Source organism: Microchirus variegatus (genome assembly GCF_963457635.1).
Source record: "Microchirus variegatus genome assembly, chromosome: 14".
Taxonomy (NCBI): Eukaryota; Metazoa; Chordata; class Actinopteri; order Pleuronectiformes; family Soleidae; genus Microchirus; species Microchirus variegatus.
The window spans coordinates 20,495,714-20,519,579 of NC_139815.1; the positions used below are offsets into that span (position 1 = coordinate 20,495,714).

General features: G+C 30.5%; 1 protein-coding gene across 1 annotated transcript; it reads right to left on the reverse strand.

Annotated features, from left to right (window-relative positions):
• Window positions 1-1,612: 1,612 nt before the first annotated feature.
• On the reverse strand, window positions 1,613-23,252 carry drc8 (dynein regulatory complex subunit 8; the record flags this gene model as incomplete). The annotated part of the gene is made up of 7 exons (XM_083900590.1): window positions 1,613-1,731; window positions 1,870-1,936; window positions 2,024-2,066; window positions 2,356-2,428; window positions 2,532-2,608; window positions 23,004-23,100; window positions 23,228-23,252. 7 exons carry the CDS (start codon window positions 23,250-23,252, stop codon window positions 1,613-1,615), a joined length of 501 nt encoding a protein of 166 aa, XP_083756716.1.
• Window positions 23,253-23,866: the final 614 nt, after the last annotated feature.

Consider the following 23,866-nt stretch of genomic DNA (forward strand, 5'->3'; position numbering starts at 1 on the left):
TGAATTCAGTTTATTTGTCAAATAAATAAATTGTTTTGTTTTAAACTAGTTTTTGAAAGATTTATAAAATATTTGTTTTCTAATTTTATATGACAGGTGGTCTAATACATTTGTTAAGCACTGTGTGTATATATATAATTAACTGAAGTAATTGGTTTCTCATAATTGTTGATTATATCTCAATGCCGTGTGCATTTCAGATAATCTGCAATAATTGGTGGTTGATAATAATGCAATATTAGTAGTAATTGTGCAATTCAAGAAATCCTAGATTAAAACTAAACTTTATGATGAGAAGCCTTAGTTTTATTCCATTTTTTTTTTTAGCTTGCTTTGCAAAGTAGGCAGTTATTTAGTGACCTTTCTCCAAGGCTGGTGAAGGTGCAGAGATGATTCTCTCTGGGATCACTTGAGAGATAAAGCTGACTAACATATAATTTATTATCATCTTTTAGGATGTAAATCACTTTCAAAGTCCAAATAAAAAAAACTGGACTTTGAGTCATTTGTTTAAATCAAACATTCCACCGAAGACAAAACTGCAGTTACTCTTTCCTTTTACGTTGATGGGTTTCACATTAATACACATTATCATTTTTATTTCCCCTTTGAGACGGTTATTTATGTTACAAATGCAAACTATGAATCCAAGGGTAAAGGAATCACTTTAATTGTACTGTACTGATTTGTTGACGCTGAAGGTGAATGAATGAGTCATACTTGTGTTAACGGGTGTTTTAGTGAAAAGGGAACTTTTCCTATTTCCTATGTTTTATTTTCTCACGGTTTCGTCTCGCGCAATGTCTGGACGCTGAGAGTAACAGGTCACATTATTACTGTGAAATGAGCGCTATGCGGGTTCAAGTTTCATCGCAGAAGAAAAGTGGAGTTTACAGCCGAACGTAAATGGAGGAATCTGCCACTTTTTTTCCCTGAAACATTCTTTTCAAAGGTCAGTTTAAGAAAATTGAAAAGGCTGATTCCTCAGTTTATTGATTGATGAACCATTTTCATGTGTTCATGCTTAAAACACAGAGCTGCATGCGTTTGTGACCACATCATCATTTTCAGGCTTATGTCACCCATCCAGAGCTGTGCTTGACTGTTTCATGCATGTTGATTATTCTATGCAGGATCATAAGAGATAAAAAATGCTGTGCTGATAAAGCAATCATTGTGTTGTTTGTTTTTTCATTCATTTTTTATACTTTGGTTGTTCATTGACACAAAATTGTTGTTGTACTTTTGTGGCAGAGACACAAAAATCTTCATTATAAAAAAATAACTGATGTTTTGTCACAATTTCAGATTATTAACTAACTTCTTATAAGAGTGAATCAATATGGAGACAAACACCATTAAAGTTGCTGCCAGTGAAGTCCATATTCTGACAGCCATCACTGAGACGGATCTCCCCACAGAGAGTGCTCTGTGCTTGTAGTTTTAGGCAAATCATGAGCTGACAGAGAGAAGGAAGGGGAAAAATAATGCAAATGCCACTGACAGCAGCGACAAAATCGCAACAGACTGAAAATGAAAAAAACAGAATGTTGTCTGTGAAACATCAATGTGAACACAAACCATTGGTGTGCACAGCACACACTAACCCTGGTTACATGTCTGGGTCAAAGGTCAACTGGCTGATTGCGTCATTGTAATAGATTCTCTTGTCCTCATTATCAGCGAGAGCTGTCAGCATCTCCGTCATCTCCTCCTGCGTGAAGGCGTCACCTTTTTCAAAGACAACCGGCAACAACAACAAACAAACAAAGAAGTAGTTTGATGGACACACAAAATGATCATGCCTTTAAAATAATTATCTTCCGCTTTTCACTGCAGAAACAAACAAAAAAAAAACATTTGTTTTACCTTCTTTAGTCATGAGCTCAGTCATATCCTCAGAATTCATGTATCCTTTCTCGTCTTTGTCCAGAACCTGGTGAGACAGATTGAGTGTCTAGCTACAAACGTGTTGCACAGTGCTCATACTAATCTAAAACCACAACAACGCAACAAAGCCCACCTCAAAGGCTTGAAGCAGAACGTCCTCAGGTATAGGAGGAAACCTAGCACACACAGAAAATGCATTGTCAGAACTGCCTCTGTTCATCATAAATAAAACAGATAAATTGCACCTTTTCCAATCAGCATTTTCACGCGTTCACATTTAACCATTGGCTCTGCTTCAGCATTGTAATTAATTATTGGATGTGTTTCAGCAACAGCTACAGTCACAGGCTTTATTCTATTTTTTTTCCCGCCCAGACAATTTCATTAATTGATGGCTATCCATGCTTGAAATTAAATCAATAACAAACACGATTCAAAGTGTTTCAGAAACAAGGTGTGTCTTACTTGTGCTCTAGCAGTACTTGGGTCATGGCTGGGAGAAACTTGTCCAGGTGGACACATCCTGTGTGACTGTCTTCTACCTGGTTGGATTGGACAACATTTCTGGGTTGAAGATGATTGATTTCATCCAAAATATTATATATACAAAATATATATATAAACATAAATTAGGACTGTACTGACCTCAGCTATGAACTCATGTATGTCCTTCTGAGTGGGAAAGCAACCCAGCGAATAGATGATGGTGCCAATCTCCCTAAAACACAACACATGACAGAAAAGAAAACTGAGAAACTGAGCTTCCTTTGCATCGCATGGTTCTGATGGATTTACTTCATCAACATGTAAAGTCAACCATTTGTCACAAATTGTTTGGGGTAACATTTTGGACAACATGCTATAGTATGACTTTTTTGTCAAATTTTTTTGGACACATTTAAAAAAAAAATTGGGGGGTCAAATTTTGGACTACATGCAAAGTATGACTCTTTGGTCAGATTTTGGATGACATGCTATAGTATGACTTTCTGGTCAAATTTTGGACAAATTATTTTTCAAATTTTTTGGTCAAATTTTGGATGACATTCAAAGTATGACTTTTTTGTTAAATTTTAGACGACATGCTATAGTATGAGTTTTTGGTCAAATTTTGGACAATTTTTATTCAAATTTTTTTTGGTCAAGTTTTGGACGACATGCTATGGTATGACTTTTTGTCCCAATTTTGGTCAAAATTTTTATGGTCAAATTTTGGACGACATGCTATAGTATGACTTTTTGGTCAATTTTGGACAATTTTTCTTTCAAATTATTTTGGGTCAAATTTTGGATTACATGCTATAGTATGACTTTTTGGTAAATTTTGGACGACATGCTATAGTATGACTTCTTTGTAAAATATTGGACAACATTTTTTTCAAATGTTTTTTGGTCAAATTTTGGATGACATGCTATAGTATGACTTTTTGGTAAATTTTGGACGACATGCTATAGTATGACTTTTTGGTCAAATCTTGGACAAAATAAAAAAAAAAAATGTCATCAAATTTTAGACGACATCCTATCGTATGACCTTTTGGTCGAATTTTGGACAAAATTCTTTATGGACTTTTTTTGTCAAATTTTGGACGATGTTCTATGGTATGACTTTTTGGTCAGATTTTTGACAGAAAAATGATTTTCCCTTTTTTGTCAAATTTTGGACAACATACTATAGTACGTCTTTTTTGGTCAAATTTTGAACAAAATTCTTTTTGGAGTTTTTTTGGTAAAATTTTGGACGACATGCTATAGTATGACTTTTTGGTTAAAATTTTGGACGACACGCTATAGTATGACTTATTGGTCAAATTTTGGACGACACGCTATAGTATGACTTTTTGGTCAAATTTTGGACGACACGCTATAGTATGACTTTTTGGACAAAATTATTTTCTGACTTTTTTTGGTCAAATTTTGGACGACATTCTATAGTATGACTTTTTGGTCAAATTTTGGACGACATTCTATATTATGACTTTTTGGTCAATTTTTGGATGACATGCTATAGTATGACTTTTTGGTCAAATTTTGGACGACATTCTATATTATGACTTTTTGGTCAAATTTTGGATGACATGCTATAGTATGACTTTTTGGTCAAATTTTGGACCACATTCTATATTATGACTTTTTGGTCAAATTTTGGATGACATGCTATAATATAACTTTTTGGTCAAATTTTGGACAATTTTTCTTTCAAATTATTTTGGGTCAAATTTTGGATGACATGCTATAGTATGACTTTTTGGACAAAATTATTTTCTGACTTTTTTTTGGTAAAATTTTGGACGACATGCTATAGTATGACTTTTTGTCCCAATTTTGGTCAAAATTTTTATGGTCAAATTTTGGACGACATGCGATAGTATGACTTTTTGGTCAAATTTTGGACGACACGCTATAGTATGACTTTTTGGACAAAATTATTTTCTGACTTTTTTTTGGTCAAATTTTGGACGACATTCTATAGTATGACTTTTTGGTCAAATTTTGGACGACATTCTATATTATGACTTTTTGGTCAAATTTTGGATGACATGCTATAGTATGACTTTTTGGTCAAATTTTGGACGACATTCTATATTATGACTTTTTGGTCAGATTTTGGATGACATGCTATAGTATGACTTTTTGGTCAAATTTTGGACGACATTCTATATTATGACTTTTTGGTCAAATTTTGGATGACATGCTATAGTATGACTTTTTGGTCAAATTTTGGACGACATTCTATATTATGACTTTTTGGTCAAATTTTGGATGACATGCTATAATATAACTTTTTGGTCAATTTTGGACAATTTTTCTTTCAAATTATTTTGGGTCAATTTTTGGATGACATGCTATAGTATGACTTTTTGGTCAAATTTTGGACGACATTCTATATTATGACTTTTTGGTCAAATTTTGGATGACATGCTATAGTATGACTTTTTGGTCAAATTTTGGACGACATTCTATATTATGACTTTTTGGTCAAATTTTGGATGACATGCTATAATATAACTTTTTGGTCAGATTCTGGACAATTTTTCTTTCAAATTATTTTTGGTAAAATTTTGGACGACATGCTATAGTAAGAGTTTTTGTCCCAATTTTGGTCAAAATTTTTATGGTCAAATTTTGGACGACATGCGATAGTATGACTTTTTGGTCAAATTTTGGACGAAATTCTATATTATGACTTTTTGGACAAAATTATTTTCTGACTTTTTTTTGGTCAAATTTTGGACGACATTCTATAGTATGACTTTTTGGTCAAATTTTGGACGAAATTCTATATTATGACTTTTTGGACAAAATTATTTTCTGACTTTTTTTTGGTCAAATTTTGGACGACATTCTATAGTATGACTTTTTGGTCAAATTTTGGACGACATTCTATATTATGACTTTTTGGTCAAATTTTGGATGACATGCTTTAGTATGACTTTTTGGTCAAATTTTGGACGACATTCTATATTATGACTTTTTGGTCAAATTTTGGATGACATGCTATAGTATGACTTTTTGGTCAAATTTTGGACAACATTCTATATTATGACTTTTTGGTCAAATTTTGGATGACATGCTATAGTATGACTTTTTGGTCAATTTTGGACAATTTTTCTTTCAAATTATTTTGGGTCAAATTTTGGATGACATGCTATAGTATGACTTTTTGGACAAAATTATTTTCTGACTTTTTTTTGGTAAAATTTTGGACGACATGCTATAGTATGACTTCTTTGTAAAATATTGGACAACATTTTTTTCAAATGTTTTTTGGTCAAATTTTGGATGACATGCTATAGTATGACTTTTTGGTCAAATCTTGGACAAAATTAAAAAAAAAAAAATGTCATCAAATTCTAGACGACATCCTATCGTATGACCTTTTGGTCGAATTTTGGACAAAATTCTTTTCTGACTTTTTTTTGGTCAAATTTTGGACAACATGCTATAGTATGACTTTTTGCTCAAATTTTGGATGACATGCTATAGTATGACTTTTTGGTCAATTTTAGACAAAAAAAATCAAATTATTTTGGGTCAAAGTTTGGATGACATGCTATAGTATGACTTTTTGGTCAAATTTTGGACTACATTCTATATTATGACTTTTTGGTCAAATTTTGGATGACATGCTATAGTATGACTTTTTGGTCAAATTTTGGACGACATTCTATATTATGACTTTTTGGTCAAATTTTGGATGACATGCTATAATATAACTTTTTGGTCAATTTTGGACAATTTTTCTTTCAAATTATTTTAACATTTTTTTCAAATGTTTTTTGGTCAAATTTTGGATGACATGCTATAGTATGACTTTTTGGTAAATTTTGGACGACATGCTATAGTATGACTTTTTGGTCAAATCTTGGACAAAAAAAAAAAAAGAAATGTCATAAAATTTTAGACGACATCCTATCGTATGACCTTTTGGTCGAATTTTGGACAAAATTCTTTTCTGACTTTTTTTTGGTCAAATTTTGGACAACATGCTATAGTATGACTTTTTGTTCAAATTTTGGATGACATGCTATAGTATGACTTTTTGGTCAATTTTAGACAAAAAAAAATCAAATTATTTTGGGTCAAAGTTTGGACGACATGCTATAGTATGACTTTTTGGTAAATTTTAGACAAAAAAAATCAAATTATTTTGGGTCAAAGTTTGGACAACATGCTATAGTATGACTTTCTGGCAAATTTTGGACAAAATTCTTTACGGACTTTTTTTTGTAAAATTTTGGACGATGTTCTATGGTATGACTTTTTGGTCAGATTTTTGACAGAAAAATTATTTTCCCTTTTTTGTCAAATTTTGGACAACATACTATAGTACGTCTTTTTTGGTCAAATTTTGAACAAAATTCTTTTTGGAGTCTTTTTGGTAAAATTTTGGACGACATGCTATAGTATGACTTTTTGGTCAAATTTTGGACGACACGCTATAGTATGACTTTTTGGTCAAATTTTGGACGACACGCTATAGTATGACTTTTTGGTCATATTTTGGACAACACGCTATAGTATGACTTTTTGGACAAAATTATTTTCTGACTTTTTTTTGGTCAAATTTTGGACGACATTCTATAGTATGACTTTTTGGTCAAATTTTGGACGACATTCTATATTATGACTTTTTGGTCAAATTTTGGATGACATGCTATAGTATGACTTTCTGGTCAAATTTTGGACGACATTCTATATTATGACTTTTTGGTCAAATTTTGGACGACATTCTATATTATGACTTTTTGGTCAAATTTTGGATGACATGCTATAGTATGACTTTTTGGTCAATTTTGGACAATTTTTCATTCAAATTATTTTGGGTCAAATTTTGGATGACATGCTATAGTATGACTTTTTGGACAAAATTATTTTCTGACTTTTTTTTTGGTAAAATTTTGGACGACATGCTATAGTATGACTTCTTTGTAAAATATTGGACAACATTTTTTTCAAATGTTTTTTGGTCAAATTTTGGACGAAATTCTATATTATGACTTTTTGGACAAAATTATTTTCTGACTTTTTTTTGGTCAAATTTTGGACGACATTCTATAGTATGACTTTTTGGTCAAATTTTGGACGACATTCTATATTATGACTTTTTGGTCAAATTTTGGATGACATGCTTTAGTATGACTTTTTGGTCAAATTTTGGACGACATTCTATATTATGACTTTTTGGTCAAATTTTGGATGACATGCTATAGTATGACTTTTTGGTCAAATTTTGGACAACATTCTATATTATGACTTTTTGGTCAAATTTTGGATGACATGCTATAGTATGACTTTCTGGTCAAATTTTGGACGACATTCTATATTATGACTTTTTGGACAAAATTATTTTCTGACTTTTTTTTGGTAAAATTTTGGACGACATGCTATAGTATGACTTCTTTGTAAAATATTGGACAACATTTTTTTCAAATGTTTTTTGGTCAAATTTTGGATGACATGCTATAGTATGACTTTTTGGTCAAATCTTGGACAAAATTAAAAAAAAAAAAATGTCATCAAATTCTAGACGACATCCTATCGTATGACCTTTTGGTCGAATTTTGGACAAAATTCTTTTCTGACTTTTTTTTGGTCAAATTTTGGACAACATGCTATAGTATGACTTTTTGCTCAAATTTTGGATGACATGCTATAGTATGACTTTTTGGTCAATTTTAGACAAAAAAAAATCAAATTATTTTGGGTCAAAGTTTGGATGACATGCTATAGTATGACTTTTTGGTCAAATTTTGGACTACATTCTATATTATGACTTTTTGGTCAAATTTTGGATGACATGCTATAGTATGACTCTTTGGTCAAATTTTGGACGACATTCTATATTATGACTTTTTGGTCAAATTTTGGATGACATGCTATAATATAACTTTTTGGTCAATTTTGGACAATTTTTCTTTCAAATTATTTTGGGTAAATTTTTGGATGATATGCTATAGTATGACTTTTTGGACAAAATTTTCTGACTTTTTTTTGGTAAAATTTTGGACGACATGCTATAGTAAGAGTTTTTGGTCAAATTTTGGACGACATTCTATATTATGACTTTTTGGTCAAATTTTGGATGACATGCTATAGTATGACTTTTTGGTCAAATTTTGGACAACATTCTATATTATGACTTTTTGGTCAAATTTTGGATGACATGCTATAGTATGACTTTTTGGTCAATTTTGGACAATTTTTCTTTCAAATTATTTTGGGTCAAATTTTGGATGACATGCTATAGTATGACTTTTTGGACAAAATTATTTTCTGACTTTTTTTTGGTAAAATTTTGGACGACATGCTATAGTATGACTTCTTTGTAAAATATTGGACAACATTTTTTTCAAATGTTTTTTGGTCAAATTTTGGATGACATGCTATAGTATGACTTTTTGGTCAAATCTTGGACAAAATTAAAAAAAAAAAAATGTCATCAAATTCTAGACGACATCCTATCGTATGACCTTTTGGTCGAATTTTGGACAAAATTCTTTTCTGACTTTTTTTTGGTCAAATTTTGGACAACATGCTATAGTATGACTTTTTGCTCAAATTTTGGATGACATGCTATAGTATGACTTTTTGGTCAATTTTAGACAAAAAAAATCAAATTATTTTGGGTCAAAGTTTGGATGACATGCTATAGTATGACTTTTTGGTCAAATTTTGGACTACATTCTATATTATGACTTTTTGGTCAAATTTTGGATGACATGCTATAGTATGACTTTTTGGTCAAATTTTGGACGACATTCTATATTATGACTTTTTGGTCAAATTTTGGATGACATGCTATAATATAACTTTTTGGTCAATTTTGGACAATTTTTCTTTCAAATTATTTTAACATTTTTTTCAAATGTTTTTTGGTCAAATTTTGGATGACATGCTATAGTATGACTTTTTGGTAAATTTTGGACGACATGCTATAGTATGACTTTTTGGTCAAATCTTGGACAAAAAAAAAAAAAGAAATGTCATAAAATTTTAGACGACATCCTATCGTATGACCTTTTGGTCGAATTTTGGACAAAATTCTTTTCTGACTTTTTTTTGGTCAAATTTTGGACAACATGCTATAGTATGACTTTTTGTTCAAATTTTGGATGACATGCTATAGTATGACTTTTTGGTCAATTTTAGACAAAAAAAAATCTAATTATTTTGGGTCAAAGTTTGGACGACATGCTATAGTATGACTTTTTGGTAAATTTTAGACAAAAAAAATCAAATTATTTTGGGTCAAAGTTTGGACAACATGCTATAGTATGACTTTCTGGCAAATTTTGGACAAAATTCTTTACGGACTTTTTTTTGTAAAATTTTGGACGATGTTCTATGGTATGACTTTTTGGTCAGATTTTTGACAGAAAAATTATTTTCCCTTTTTTGTCAAATTTTGGACAACATACTATAGTACGTCTTTTTTGGTAAAATTTTGAACAAAATTCTTTTTGGAGTCTTTTTGGTAAAATTTTGGACGACATGCTATAGTATGACTTTTTGGTCAAATTTTGGACGACACGCTATAGTATGACTTTTTGGTCAAATTTTGGACGACACGCTATAGTATGACTTTTTGGTCATATTTTGGACGACACGCTATAGTATGACTTTTTGGACAAAATTATTTTCTGACTTTTTTTTGGTCAAATTTTGGACGACATTCTATAGTATGACTTTTTGGTCAAATTTTGGACGACATTCTATATTATGACTTTTTGGTCAAATTTTGGATGACATGCTATAGTATGACTTTCTGGTCAAATTTTGGACGACATTCTATATTATGACTTTTTGGTCAAATTTTGGATGACATGCTATAATATAACTTTTTGGTCAATTTTGGACAATTTTTCTTTCAAATTATTTTGGGTAAATTTTTGGATGATATGCTATAGTATGACTTTTTGGACAAAATTTTCTGACTTTTTTTTGGTAAAATTTTGGACGACATGCTATAGTAAGAGTTTTTGGTCAAATTTTGGACGACATTCTATATTATGACTTTTTGGTCAAATTTTGGATGACATGCTATAGTATGACTTTTTGGTCAAATTTTGGACGACATTCTATATTATGACTTTTTGGTCAAATTTTGGATGACATGCTATAGTATGACTTTTTGGTCAAATTTTGGACGACATTCTTTATTATGACTTTTTGGTCAAATTTTGGATGACATGCTATAATATAACTTTTTGGTCAATTTTGGACAATTTTTCTTTCAAATTATTTTAACATTTTTTTCAAATGTTTTTTGGTCAAATTTTGGATGACATGCTATAGTATGACTTTTTGGTAAATTTTGGACGACATGCTATAGTATGACTTTTTGGTCAAATCTTGGACAAAAAAAAAAAAAAAAAATGTCATCAAATTCTAGACGACATCCTATCGTATGACCTTTTGGTCGAATTTTGGACAAAATTCTTTTCTGACTTTTTTTTGGTCAAATTTTGGACAACATGCTATAGTATGACTTTTTGCTCAAATTTTGGATGACATGCTATAGTATGACTTTTTGGTCAATTTTAGACAAAAAAAAATCAAATTATTTTGGGTCAAAGTTTGGACGACATGCTATAGTATGACTTTTTGGTAAATTTTAGACAAAAAAAATCAAATTATTTTGGGTCAAAGTTTGGACAACATGCTATAGTATGACTTTCTGGCAAATTTTGGACAAAATTCTTTACGGACTTTTTTTTGTAAAATTTTGGACGATGTTCTATGGTATGACTTTTTGGTCAGATTTTTGACAGAAAAATTATTTTCCCTTTTTTGTCAAATTTTGGACAACATACTATAGTACGTCTTTTTTGGTAAAATTTTGAACAAAATTCTTTTTGGAGTCTTTTTGGTAAAATTTTGGACGACATGCTATAGTATGACTTTTTGGTCAAATTTTGGACGACACGCTATAGTATGACTTTTTGGTCATATTTTGGACAACACGCTATAGTATGACTTTTTGGACAAAATTATTTTCTGACTTTTTTTTGGTCAAATTTTGGACGACATTCTATAGTATGACTTTTTGGTCAAATTTTGGACGACATTCTATATTATGACTTTTTGGTCAAATTTTGGATGACATGCTATAGTATGACTTTCTGGTCAAATTTTGGACGACATTCTATATTATGACTTTTTGGTCAAATTTTGGACGACATTCTATATTATGACTTTTTGGTCAAATTTTGGATGACATGCTATAGTATGACTTTTTGGTCAATTTTGGACAATTTTTCATTCAAATTATTTTGGGTCAAATTTTGGATGACATGCTATAGTATGACTTTTTGGACAAAATTATTTTCTGACTTTTGTTTTGGTAAAATTTTGGACGACATGCTATAGTATGACTTCTTTGTAAAATATTGGACAACATTTTTTTCAAATGTTTTTGGTCAAATTTTGGATGACATGCTATAGTATGACTTTTTGGTAAATTTTGGACGACATGCTATAGTATGACTTTTTGGTCAAATCTTGGAAAAAATTTAAAAAAAAAAATGTCATCAAATTTTAGACGACATCCTATCGTATGACCTTTTGGTCAAATTTTGGACAATTCTTTTCTGACTTTTTTTTTTTCAAATTTTGGACAAACTGCTATAGTATGACTTTTTGCTCAAATTTTGGATGACATGCTATAGTATGACTTTTTGGTCAATTTTAGACAAAAAAAAATTAAATTATTTTGGGTCAAAGTTTGGACGACATTCTTTATTATGACTTTTTGGTCAAATTTTGGATGACATGCTATAGTATGACTTTTTGGTCAAATTTTGGATGACATTCTATATTATGACTTTTTGGTCAAACTTTGGATGACATGCTATAGTATGACTTTTTGGTCAAATTTTGGACGACATTCTATATTATGACTTTTTTGTCAAATTTTGGATGACATGCTTTAATATAACTTTTTGGTCAATTTTGGACAATATTTCTTTCAAATTATTTTGGGTCAAATTTTGGATGACATGCTATAGTATGACTTTTTGGACAAAATTATTTTCTGACTTTTTTTGGTAAAATTTTGGACGACATGCTATAGTATGACTTTTTGTCCCAATTTTGGTCAAAATGTGTATGGTCAAATTTTGGACGACATGCTATAGTATGACTTTTTGGTCAAATTTTGGACGACACGCTATAGTATGACTTTTTGGTCAAATTTTGGACGACACGCTATAGTATGACTTTTTGGTCAAATTTTGGACGACATTCTATATTATGACTTTTTGGTCAAATTTTGGATGACATGCTATAGTATGACTTTTTGGTAAAATTTTGGACGACATGCTATAGTATGACTTTCTGGTCAAATTTTGGACGACATTCTATATTATGACTTTTTGGTCAAATTTTGGACGACATTCTATATTATGACTTTTTGGTCAAATTTTGGATGACATGCTATAGTATGACTTTTCGGTCAATTTTGGACAATCTTTCTTTCAAATTATTTTGGGTCAAATTTTGGATGACATGCTATAGTATGACTTTTTGGACAAAATTATTTTCTGACTTTTTTTTGGTAAAATTTTGGACGACATGCTATAGTATGACTTCCTTTTAAAATATTGGACAACATTTTTTTCAAATGTTTTTTGTTCAAATTTTGGATGACATGCTATAGTATGACTTTTTGGTCAAATTTTGGACGACATTCCATATTATGACTTTTTGGTCAAATTTTGGATGACATGCTATAGTATGACTTTTTGGTCAAATTTTGGACGACATTCTATATTATGACTTTTTGGTCAAATTTTGGATGACATGCTATAGTATGACTTTTTGGTCAATTTTGGACAATTTTTCTTTCAAATTATTTTGGGTCAAATTTTGGATGACATGCTATAGTATGACTTTTTGGACAAAATTATTTTCTGACTTTTTTTTGGTAAAATTTTGGACGACATGCTATAGTATGACTTTTTGTCCCAATTTTGGTCAAATTTTTTTATGTCAAATTTTGGACGACACGCTATAGTATGACTTTTTGGTCAAATTTTGGACGACACGCTATAGTATGAATTTTTGGTCAAATTTTGGATGACATTCTATATTATGACTTTTTGGTCAAATTTTGGATGACATTCTATATTATGACTTTTTGGTCAAATTTTGGATGACATGCTATAGTATGACTCTTTGGTCAAATTTTGGACGACATTCTATATTATGACTTTTTGATCAAATTTTGGATGACATGCTATAGTATGACTTTTTGGTCAAATTTTGGACGACAATCTATATTATGACTTTTTGGTCAAATTTTGGATGACATGCTATAATATAACTTTTTGGTAAATTTTGGACAATTTTTCTTTCAAATAATTTTAGGTCAAATTTTGGATGACATGCTATAGTATGACTTTTTGGTCAAATTTTGGATGACATTCTATATTATGACTTTTTGGTCAAATTTTGGATGACATGCTATAGTATGACTTTTTGGTCAAATTTTGGACGACATTCTATATTATGACTTTTTGGTCAAATTTTGGATGACATGCTATAGTATGACTTTTTGGTCAAATTTTGGACGACATTCTTTATTATGACTTTTTGGTCAAATTTTGGATGACATGCTATAATATAACTTTTTGGTCAATTTTGGACAATTTTTCTTTCAAATTATTTTAACATTTTTTTCAAATGTTTTTTGGTCAAATTTTGGATGACATGCTATAGTATGACTTTTTGGTAAATTTTGGACGACATGCTATAGTATGACTTTTTGATCAAATCTTGGACAAAATAAAAAAAAAAAGAAATGTCATAAAATTTTAGACGACATCCTATCGTATGACCTTTTGGTCGAATTTTGGACAAAATTCTTTTCTGACTTTTTTTTGGTCAAATTTTGGACAACATGCTATAGTATGACTTTTTGGTCAAATTTTGGATGACATGCTATAGTATGACTTTTTGGTCAAATTTTGGACGACAATCTATATTATGACTTTTTGGTCAAATTTTGGATGACATGCTATAATATAACTTTTTGGTAAATTTTGGACAATTTTTCTTTCAAATAATTTTAGGTCAAATTTTGGATGACATGCTATAGTATGACTTTTTGGTCAAATTTTGGATGACATTCTATATTATGACTTTTTGGTCAAATTTTGGATGACATGCTATAGTATGACTTTTTGGTCAAATTTTGGACGACATTCTATATTATGACTTTTTGGTCAAATTTTGGATGACATGCTATAGTATGACTTTTTGGTCAAATTTTGGACGACATTCTTTATTATGACTTTTTGGTCAAATTTTGGATGACATGCTATAATATAACTTTTTGGTCAATTTTGGACAATTTTTCTTTCAAATTATTTTAACATTTTTTTCAAATGTTTTTTGGTCAAATTTTGGATGACATGCTATAGTATGACTTTTTGGTAAATTTTGGACGACATGCTATAGTATGACTTTTTGATCAAATCTTGGACAAAAAAAAAAAAAAAAGAAATGTCATAAAATTTTAGACGACATCCTATCGTATGACCTTTTGGTCGAATTTTGGACAAAATTCTTTTCTGACTTTTTTTTGGTCAAATTTTGGACAACATGCTATAGTATGACTTTTTGCTCAAATTTTGGATGACATGCTATAGAATGACTTTTTGGTCAATTTTAGACAAAAAAAAATCAAATTATTTTGGGTCAAAGTTTGGACGACATGCTATAGTATGACTTTTTGGTAAATTTTAGACAAAAAAAAATCAAATTATTTTGGGTCAAAGTTTGGACGACATGCTATTGTATGACTTTCTGGCAAATTTTGGACAAAATTCTTTACGGACTTTTTTTTGTAAAATTTTGGACGATGTTCTATGGTATGACTTTTTGGTCAGATTTTTGACAGAAAAATTATTTTCCCTTTTTTGTCAAATTTTGGACAACATACTATAGTACGTCTTTTTTGGTCAAATTTTGTACAAAATTCTTTTTGGAGTCTTTTTGGTAAAATTTTGGACGACATGCTATAGTATGACTTTTTGGTCAAATTTTGGACGACACGCTATAGTATGACTTTTTGGTCAAATTTTGGACGACACGCTATAGTATGACTTTTTGGTCAAATTTTGGACGACACGCTATAGTATGACTTTTTGGACAAAATTATTTTCTGAGTTTTTTTTGGTCAAATTTTGGACGACATTCTATAGTATGACTTTTTGGTCAAATTTTGGACGACATTCTATATTATGACTTTTTGGTCAAATTTTGGATGACATGCTATAGTATGACTTTTTGGTCAAATTTTGGACGACATTCTATATTATGACTTTTTGGTCAAATTTTGGATGACATGCTATAGTATGACTTTTTGGTCAAATTTTGGACGACATTCTATATTATGACTTTTTGGCAAATTTTGGACAAAATTCTTTACGGACTTTTTCTTGTAAAATTTTGGACGATGTTCTATGGTATGACTTTTTGGTCAGATTTTTGACAGAAAAATTATTTTCCCTTTTTTGTCAAATTTTTGACAACATACTATAGTACGTCTTTTTTGGTCAAATTTTGAACAAAATTCTTTTTGGAGTCTTTTTGGTAAAATTTTGGACGACATGCTATAGTATGACTTTTTGGTCAAATTTTGGACGACACGCTATAGTATGACTTTTTGGTCAAATTTTGGACGACACGCTATAGTATGACTTTTTGGTCAAATTTTGGACGACACGCTATAGTATGACTTTTTGGACAAAATTATTTTCTGACTTTTTTTTGGTCAAATTTTGGACGACATTCTATAGTATGACTTTTTGGTCAAATTTTGGACGACATTCTATATTATGACTTTTTGGTCAAATTTTGGATGACATGCTATAGTATGACTTTCTGGTCAAATTTTGGACGACATTCTATATTATGACTTCTTGGTCAAATTTTGGACGACATTCTATATTATGACTTTTTGGTCAAATTTTGGATGACATGCTATAGTATGACTTTTTGGTCAATTTTGGACAATTTTTCATTCAAATTATTTTGGGTCAAATTTTGGATGACATGCTATAGTATGACTTTTTGGACAAAATTATTTTCTGACTTTTTTTTGGTAAAATTTTGGACGACATGCTATAGTATGACTTCTTTGTAAAATATTGGACAACATTTTTTTCAAATGTTTTTTGGTCAAATTTTGGATGACATGCTATAGTATGACTTTTTGGTAAATTTTGGACGACATGCTATAGTATGACTTTTTGGTCAAATCTTGAACAAAATTAAAAAAAAAAAAATGTCATCAAATTTTAGACGACATCCTATCGTATGACCTTTTGGTCGAATTTTGGACAAAATTCTTTTCTGACTTTTTTTTGGTCAAATTTTGGACAAACTGCTATAGTATGACTTTTTGCTCAAATTTTGGATGACATGCTATAGTATGACTTTTTGGTCAATTTTAGACAAAAAAAAATTAAATTATTTTGGGTCAAAGTTTGGACGACATTCTTTATGATGACTTTTTGGTCAAATTTTGGATGACATGCTATAGTATGACTTTTTGGTCAAATTTTGGATGAAATTCTTTATTATGACTTTTTGGTCAAACTTTGGATGACATGCTATAGTATGACTTTTTGGTCAAATTTTGGACGACATTCTATATTATGACTTTTTGGTCAAATTTTGGATGACATGCTTTAATATAACTTTTTGGTCAATTTTGGACAATTTTTCTTTCAAATTATTTTTGGTAAAATTTTGGACGACATGCTATAGTATGACTTTTTGTCCCAATTTTGGTCAAAATGTTTATGGTCAAATTTTGGACGACATGCTATAGTATGACTTTTTGGTCAAATTTTGGACGACACGCTATAGTATGACTTTTTGGTCAAATTTTGGACGACACGCTATAGTATGACTTTTTGGTCAAATTTTGGACGACATTCTATATTATGACTTTTTGGTCAAATTTTGGATGACATGCTATAGTATGACTTTTCGGTCAATTTTGGACAATTTTTCTTTCAAATTATTTTGGGTCAAATTTTGGATGACATGCTATAGTATGACTTTTTGGACAAAATTATTTTCTGACTTTTTTTTGGTAAAATTTTGGACGACATGCTATAGTATGACTTCCTTGTAAAATATTGGACAACATTTTTTTCAAATGTTTTTTGTTCAAATTTTGGATGACATGCTATAGTATGACTTTTTGGTCAAATCTTGGACAAAATTAAAAAAAAAAAAATGTCATCAAATTCTAGACGACATCCTATCGTATGACCTTTTGGTCGAATTTTGGACAAAATTCTTTTCTGACTTTTTTTTGGTAAAATTTTGGACGACATGCTATAGTATGACTTTTTGGTCAAATTTTGGACGACACGCTATAGTATGACTTTTTGGTCAAATTTTGGACGACACGCTATAGTATGACTTTTAGGACAAAATTATTTTCTGATTTTTTTTTGGTCAAATTTTGGACGACATTCTATAGTATGACTTTTTGGTCAAATTTTGGATGACATGCTGTAGTATGACTTTTTGGTCAAATTTTGGACGACATTCCATATTATGACTTTTTGGTCAAATTTTGGATGACATGCTGTAGTATGACTTTTTGGTCAAATTTTGGACGACATTCCATATTATGACTTTTTGGTCAAATTTTGGATGACATGCTATAGTATGACTTTTTGGTCAAATTTTGGACGACATTCTATATTATGACTTTTTGGTCAAATTTTGGATGACATGCTATAGTATGACTTTTTGGTCAATTTTGGACAATTTTTCTTTCAAATTATTTTGGGTCAAATTTTGGATGACATGCTATAGTATGACTTTTTGGACAAAATTATTTTCTGACTTTTTTTTGGTAAAATTTTGGACGACATGCTATAGTATGACTTCTTTGTAAAATATTGGACAACATTTTTTTCAAATGTTTTTTGGTAAAATTTTGGATGACATGCTATAGTATGACTTTTTGGTAAATTTTGGATGACATGCTATAGTATGACTTTTTGGTCAAATCTTGGATGACATGCTATAGTATGACTTTTTGGTCAATTTTGGACAATTTTTCTCTCAAATTATTTTGAGTCAAATTTTGGATGACATGCTATAGTATGACTTTTTGGACAAAATTATTTTCTGACTTTTTTTGGTAAAATTTTGGACGACATGCTATAGTATGACTTTTTGTCCCAATTTTGGTCAAAATATTTTTGGTCAAATTTTGGACGACACGCTATAGTATGACTTTTTGGTCAAATTTTGGACGACACGCTATAGTATGACTTTTTGGTCAAATTTTGGATGACATTCTATATTATGACTTTTTGGTCAAATTTTGGATGACATTCTATATTATGACTTTTTGGTCAAATTTTGGATGACATGCTATAGTATGACTTTTTGGTCAAATTTTGGACGACATTCTATATTATGACTTTTTGGTCAAATTTTGGATGACATGCTATAGTATGACTTTTTGGTCAAATTTTGGACGACATTCCATATTATGACTTTTTGGTCAAATTTTGGATGACATGCTTTAGTATGACTTTCTGGTCAAATTTTGGACGACATTCTATATTATGACTTTTTGGTCAAATTTTGGACGACATTCTATATTTTGACTTTTTGGTCAAATTTTGGATGACATGCTATAGTATGACTTTTTGGTCAAATTTTGGACGACATTCTATATTATGACTTTTTGGTCAAATTTTGGACGACATTCTATATTTTGACTTTTTGGTAAAACTTTGGACGACATGCTATAGTATGACTTCTTTGTAAAATATTGGACAACATTTTTTTCAAATGTTTTTTGGTCAAATTTTGGATGACATGCTATAGTATGACTTTTTGGTAAATTTTGGACGACATGCTATAGTATGACTTTTTGGTCAAATCTTGGACAAAATTTAAAAAAAAAAATGTCATCAAATTTTAGACGACATCCTATCGTATGACCTTTTGGTCGAATTTTGGACAAAATTCTTTTCTGACTTTTTTTTGGTCAAATTTTGGACAAACTGCTATAGTATGACTTTTTGCTCAAATTTTGGATGACATGCTATAGTATGACTTTTTGGTCAATTTTAGACAAAAAAAAATTAAATTATTTTGGGTCAAAGTTTGGACGACATTCTTTATGATGACTTTTTGGTCAAATTTTGGATGACATGCTATAGTATGACTTTTTGGTCAAATTTTGGATGAAATTCTTTATTATGACTTTTTGGTCAAACTTTGGATGACATGCTATAGTATGACTTTTTGGTCAAATTTTGGACGACATTCTATATTATGACTTTTTGGTCAAATTTTGGATGACATGCTTTAATATAACTTTTTGGTCAATTTTGGACAATTTTTCTTTCAAATTATTTTTGGTAAAATTTTGGACGACATGCTATAGTATGACTTTTTGTCCCAATTTTGGTCAAAATGTTTATGGTCAAATTTTGGACGACATGCTATAGTATGACTTTTTGGTCAAATTTTGGACGACACGCTATAGTATGACTTTTTGGTCAAATTTTGGACGACACGCTATAGTATGACTTTTTGGTCAAATTTTGGACGACATTCTATATTATGACTTTTTGGTCAAATTTTGGATGACATGCTATAGTATGACTTTTCGGTCAATTTTGGACAATTTTTCTTTCAAATTATTTTGGGTCAAATTTTGGATGACATGCTATAGTATGACTTTTTGGACAAAATTATTTTCTGACTTTTTTTTGGTAAAATTTTGGACGACATGCTATAGTATGACTTCCTTGTAAAATATTGGACAACATTTTTTTCAAATGTTTTTTGTTCAAATTTTGGATGACATGCTATAGTATGACTTTTTGGTCAAATCTTGGACAAAATTAAAAAAAAAAAAATGTCATCAAATTCTAGACGACATCCTATCGTATGACCTTTTGGTCGAATTTTGGACAAAATTCTTTTCTGACTTTTTTTTGGTAAAATTTTGGACGACATGCTATAGTATGACTTTTTGGTCAAATTTTGGACGACACGCTATAGTATGACTTTTTGGTCAAATTTTGGACGACACGCTATAGTATGACTTTTAGGACAAAATTATTTTCTGATTTTTTTTTGGTCAAATTTTGGACGACATTCTATAGTATGACTTTTTGGTCAAATTTTGGATGACATGCTGTAGTATGACTTTTTGGTCAAATTTTGGACGACATTCCATATTATGACTTTTTGGTCAAATTTTGGATGACATGCTGTAGTATGACTTTTTGGTCAAATTTTGGACGACATTCCATATTATGACTTTTTGGTCAAATTTTGGATGACATGCTATAGTATGACTTTTTGGTCAAATTTTGGACGACATTCTATATTATGACTTTTTGGTCAAATTTTGGATGACATGCTATAGTATGACTTTTTGGTCAATTTTGGACAATTTTTCTTTCAAATTATTTTGGGTCAAATTTTGGATGACATGCTATAGTATGACTTTTTGGACAAAATTATTTTCTGACTTTTTTTTGGTAAAATTTTGGACGACATGCTATAGTATGACTTCTTTGTAAAATATTGGACAACATTTTTTTCAAATGTTTTTTGGTCAAATTTTGGATGACATGCTATAGTATGACTTTTTGGTAAATTTTGGATGACATGCTATAGTATGACTTTTTGGTCAAATCTTGGATGACATGCTATAGTATGACTTTTTGGTCAATTTTGGACAATTTTTCTTTCAAATTATTTTGAGTCAAATTTTGGATGACATGCTATAGTATGACTTTTTGGACAAAATTATTTTCTGACTTTTTTTGGTAAAATTTTGGACGACATGCTATAGTATGACTTTTTGTCCCAATTTTGGTCAAAATATTTTTGGTCAAATTTTGGACGACACGCTATAGTATGACTTTTTGGTCAAATTTTGGACGACACGCTATAGTATGACTTTTTGGTCAAATTTTGGATGACATTCTATATTATGACTTTTTGGTCAAATTTTGGATGACATTCTATATTATGACTTTTTGGTCAAATTTTGGATGACATGCTATAGTATGACTTTTTGGTCAAATTTTGGACGACATTCTATATTATGACTTTTTGGTCAAATTTTGGATGACATGCTATAGTATGACTTTTTGGTCAAATTTTGGACGACATTCCATATTATGACTTTTTGGTCAAATTTTGGATGACATGCTATAGTATGACTTTCTGGTCAAATTTTGGACGACATTCTATATTATGACTTTTTGGTCAAATTTTGGACGACATTCTATATTTTGACTTTTTGGTCAAATTTTGGATGACATGCTATAGTATGACTTTTTGGTCAAATTTTGGACGACATTCTATATTATGACTTTTTGGTCAAATTTTGGACGACATTCTATATTTTGACTTTTTGGTAAAACTTTGGACGACATGCTATAGTATGACTTCTTTGTAAAATATTGGACAACATTTTTTTCAAATGTTTTTTGGTCAAATTTTGGATGACATGCTATAGTATGACTTTTTGGTAAATTTTGGACGACATGCTATAGTATGACTTTTTGGTCAAATCTTGGACAAAATTTAAAAAAAAAAATGTCATCAAATTTTAGACGACATCCTATCGTATGACCTTTTGGTCGAATTTTGGACAAAATTCTTTTCTGACTTTTTTTTGGTCAAATTTTGGACAACATGCTATAGTATGACTTTTTGCTCAAATTATGGATGACATGCTATAGTATGACTTTTTGGTCAATTTTAGACAAAATTCTTTTTGGAGTTTTTTTGGTAAAATTTTGGATGACATGCTATAGTATGACTTTCATGTCCGATTTTCGACAAAGAAATATAGTATAGTTTAGTCCGTCCTCCAAATTTTGACAAAAAAGTGCTACTTTAGTATTTCGTCCACAACTTCGCCTTTTAAGTCTTTCTCTTACAGATGGAGCCACTTTCACTGAGCTGCAGAAAACAATTTCAATGAGGATTTCAACTTCATCATCAACAAATGCGATAATGGGAGGGAAAAGTTCACTTTGAATAGGTTTGAAAAAGCCTCAAAGGTGCTAGCTGGCATTTTTTGTTGACTAATGTCAGCAAATACAATGTGTTAACTATGACTTTTATTAGTATCCAAAAGTCATCCAAAACGCAACAAAAAAGTTGTGGTTCAGTGTATATTAACATTTTTGTACATTCCGATATAAAAGGGTAATCAATTTTAAATCTGACACTACAGAAAAACGAATGATGCATCAAAGTAAGTAATTAGGCGAATCTTTGACATGTCCAAGACTGATTAAAAAAAAAAGAAAAAAAAATCCATCAGCCACCCACGTTTGTTTATTAAAAGGGTTCAAATCCTTTGGTCATTTTGAGTAGGGCTAAAGTTGTTTAAGAGATTTATGCAGAAGAAAACTGGATTTTTTTTCTTTTTAGTAAAAACAGTAAAAGTAGTAAGTATCTGTAATGTTTCTGTATCAGTTTTTTAGAGGGTAGTGAATTCATGTGAAGCCTGAGGGTCAACTCTGTTGATTCATGTGCGGCAGAAAAGGCACGTGAACGCATCACCGTGTGCAGCCGCTTACCGCACATCCACCGCGCTGCTCGTGTTGTAGTCAAACGCCTCAAAAGCAGCTGTGATCTTCTTGTGGAGAATGAGGACGTCAGGCGCCATGACGTCATCTGACTCAGGACAGAGACAAAACAAAACAAAAACACACGAGGACGTTAATGAAGCTGTGACTCCACAGGTAAATACGAGAGAAGTAGTTTCTCTTTTTGGTGTTTGAACATGAACATTTCAACTAACCCGTGCTCTGCATGCTCTCCGCCATGTTTGCGTCCTGTTCCGTTGCCTAGTAACAAGACGCGAGGGGGCGGGGTTTCAAACTGTTTGACTCCATACTTGGTGGATATTTATATTATATTGATTATTATATTGATTATTAATTTAAATCAATTTAAATCCCATAGATTGTCATGGATGTATGGGATTATAGTTCAGGGATATGACAGTTTGTGGGATTTTACATTTTTTCCAATTTTTTAGAGTAATACTAAGGGTCTTTTATCCTTATACATGTCATAAAACACTATATATCAAGTAATTTTTCACTTTTTATTATTTTAACCAATATCAGCACTAATCTTTTTTTTAAGCAAACCACAAAAAGTGCTTTCAACTGTATCTGATGCTACATTAAATACACTCAAGAGAACAATTTAAATATCAACCATGAGTTCAAATGACGAGAGAACAGACAAACTAATACGTTTGATTTTTATTTTCTTCATATATCTTCAATGGATTATCAGGACATACATGTTCAAACCAAAAACACTAACTAACACAACTAACCTCCACCCACACACCCAAAAGGGGGTGAACAATAAATATAAAAAAGAGAAAAGGAAAAAAAATAATTTAGAGGAGCAATCTACAAACTTT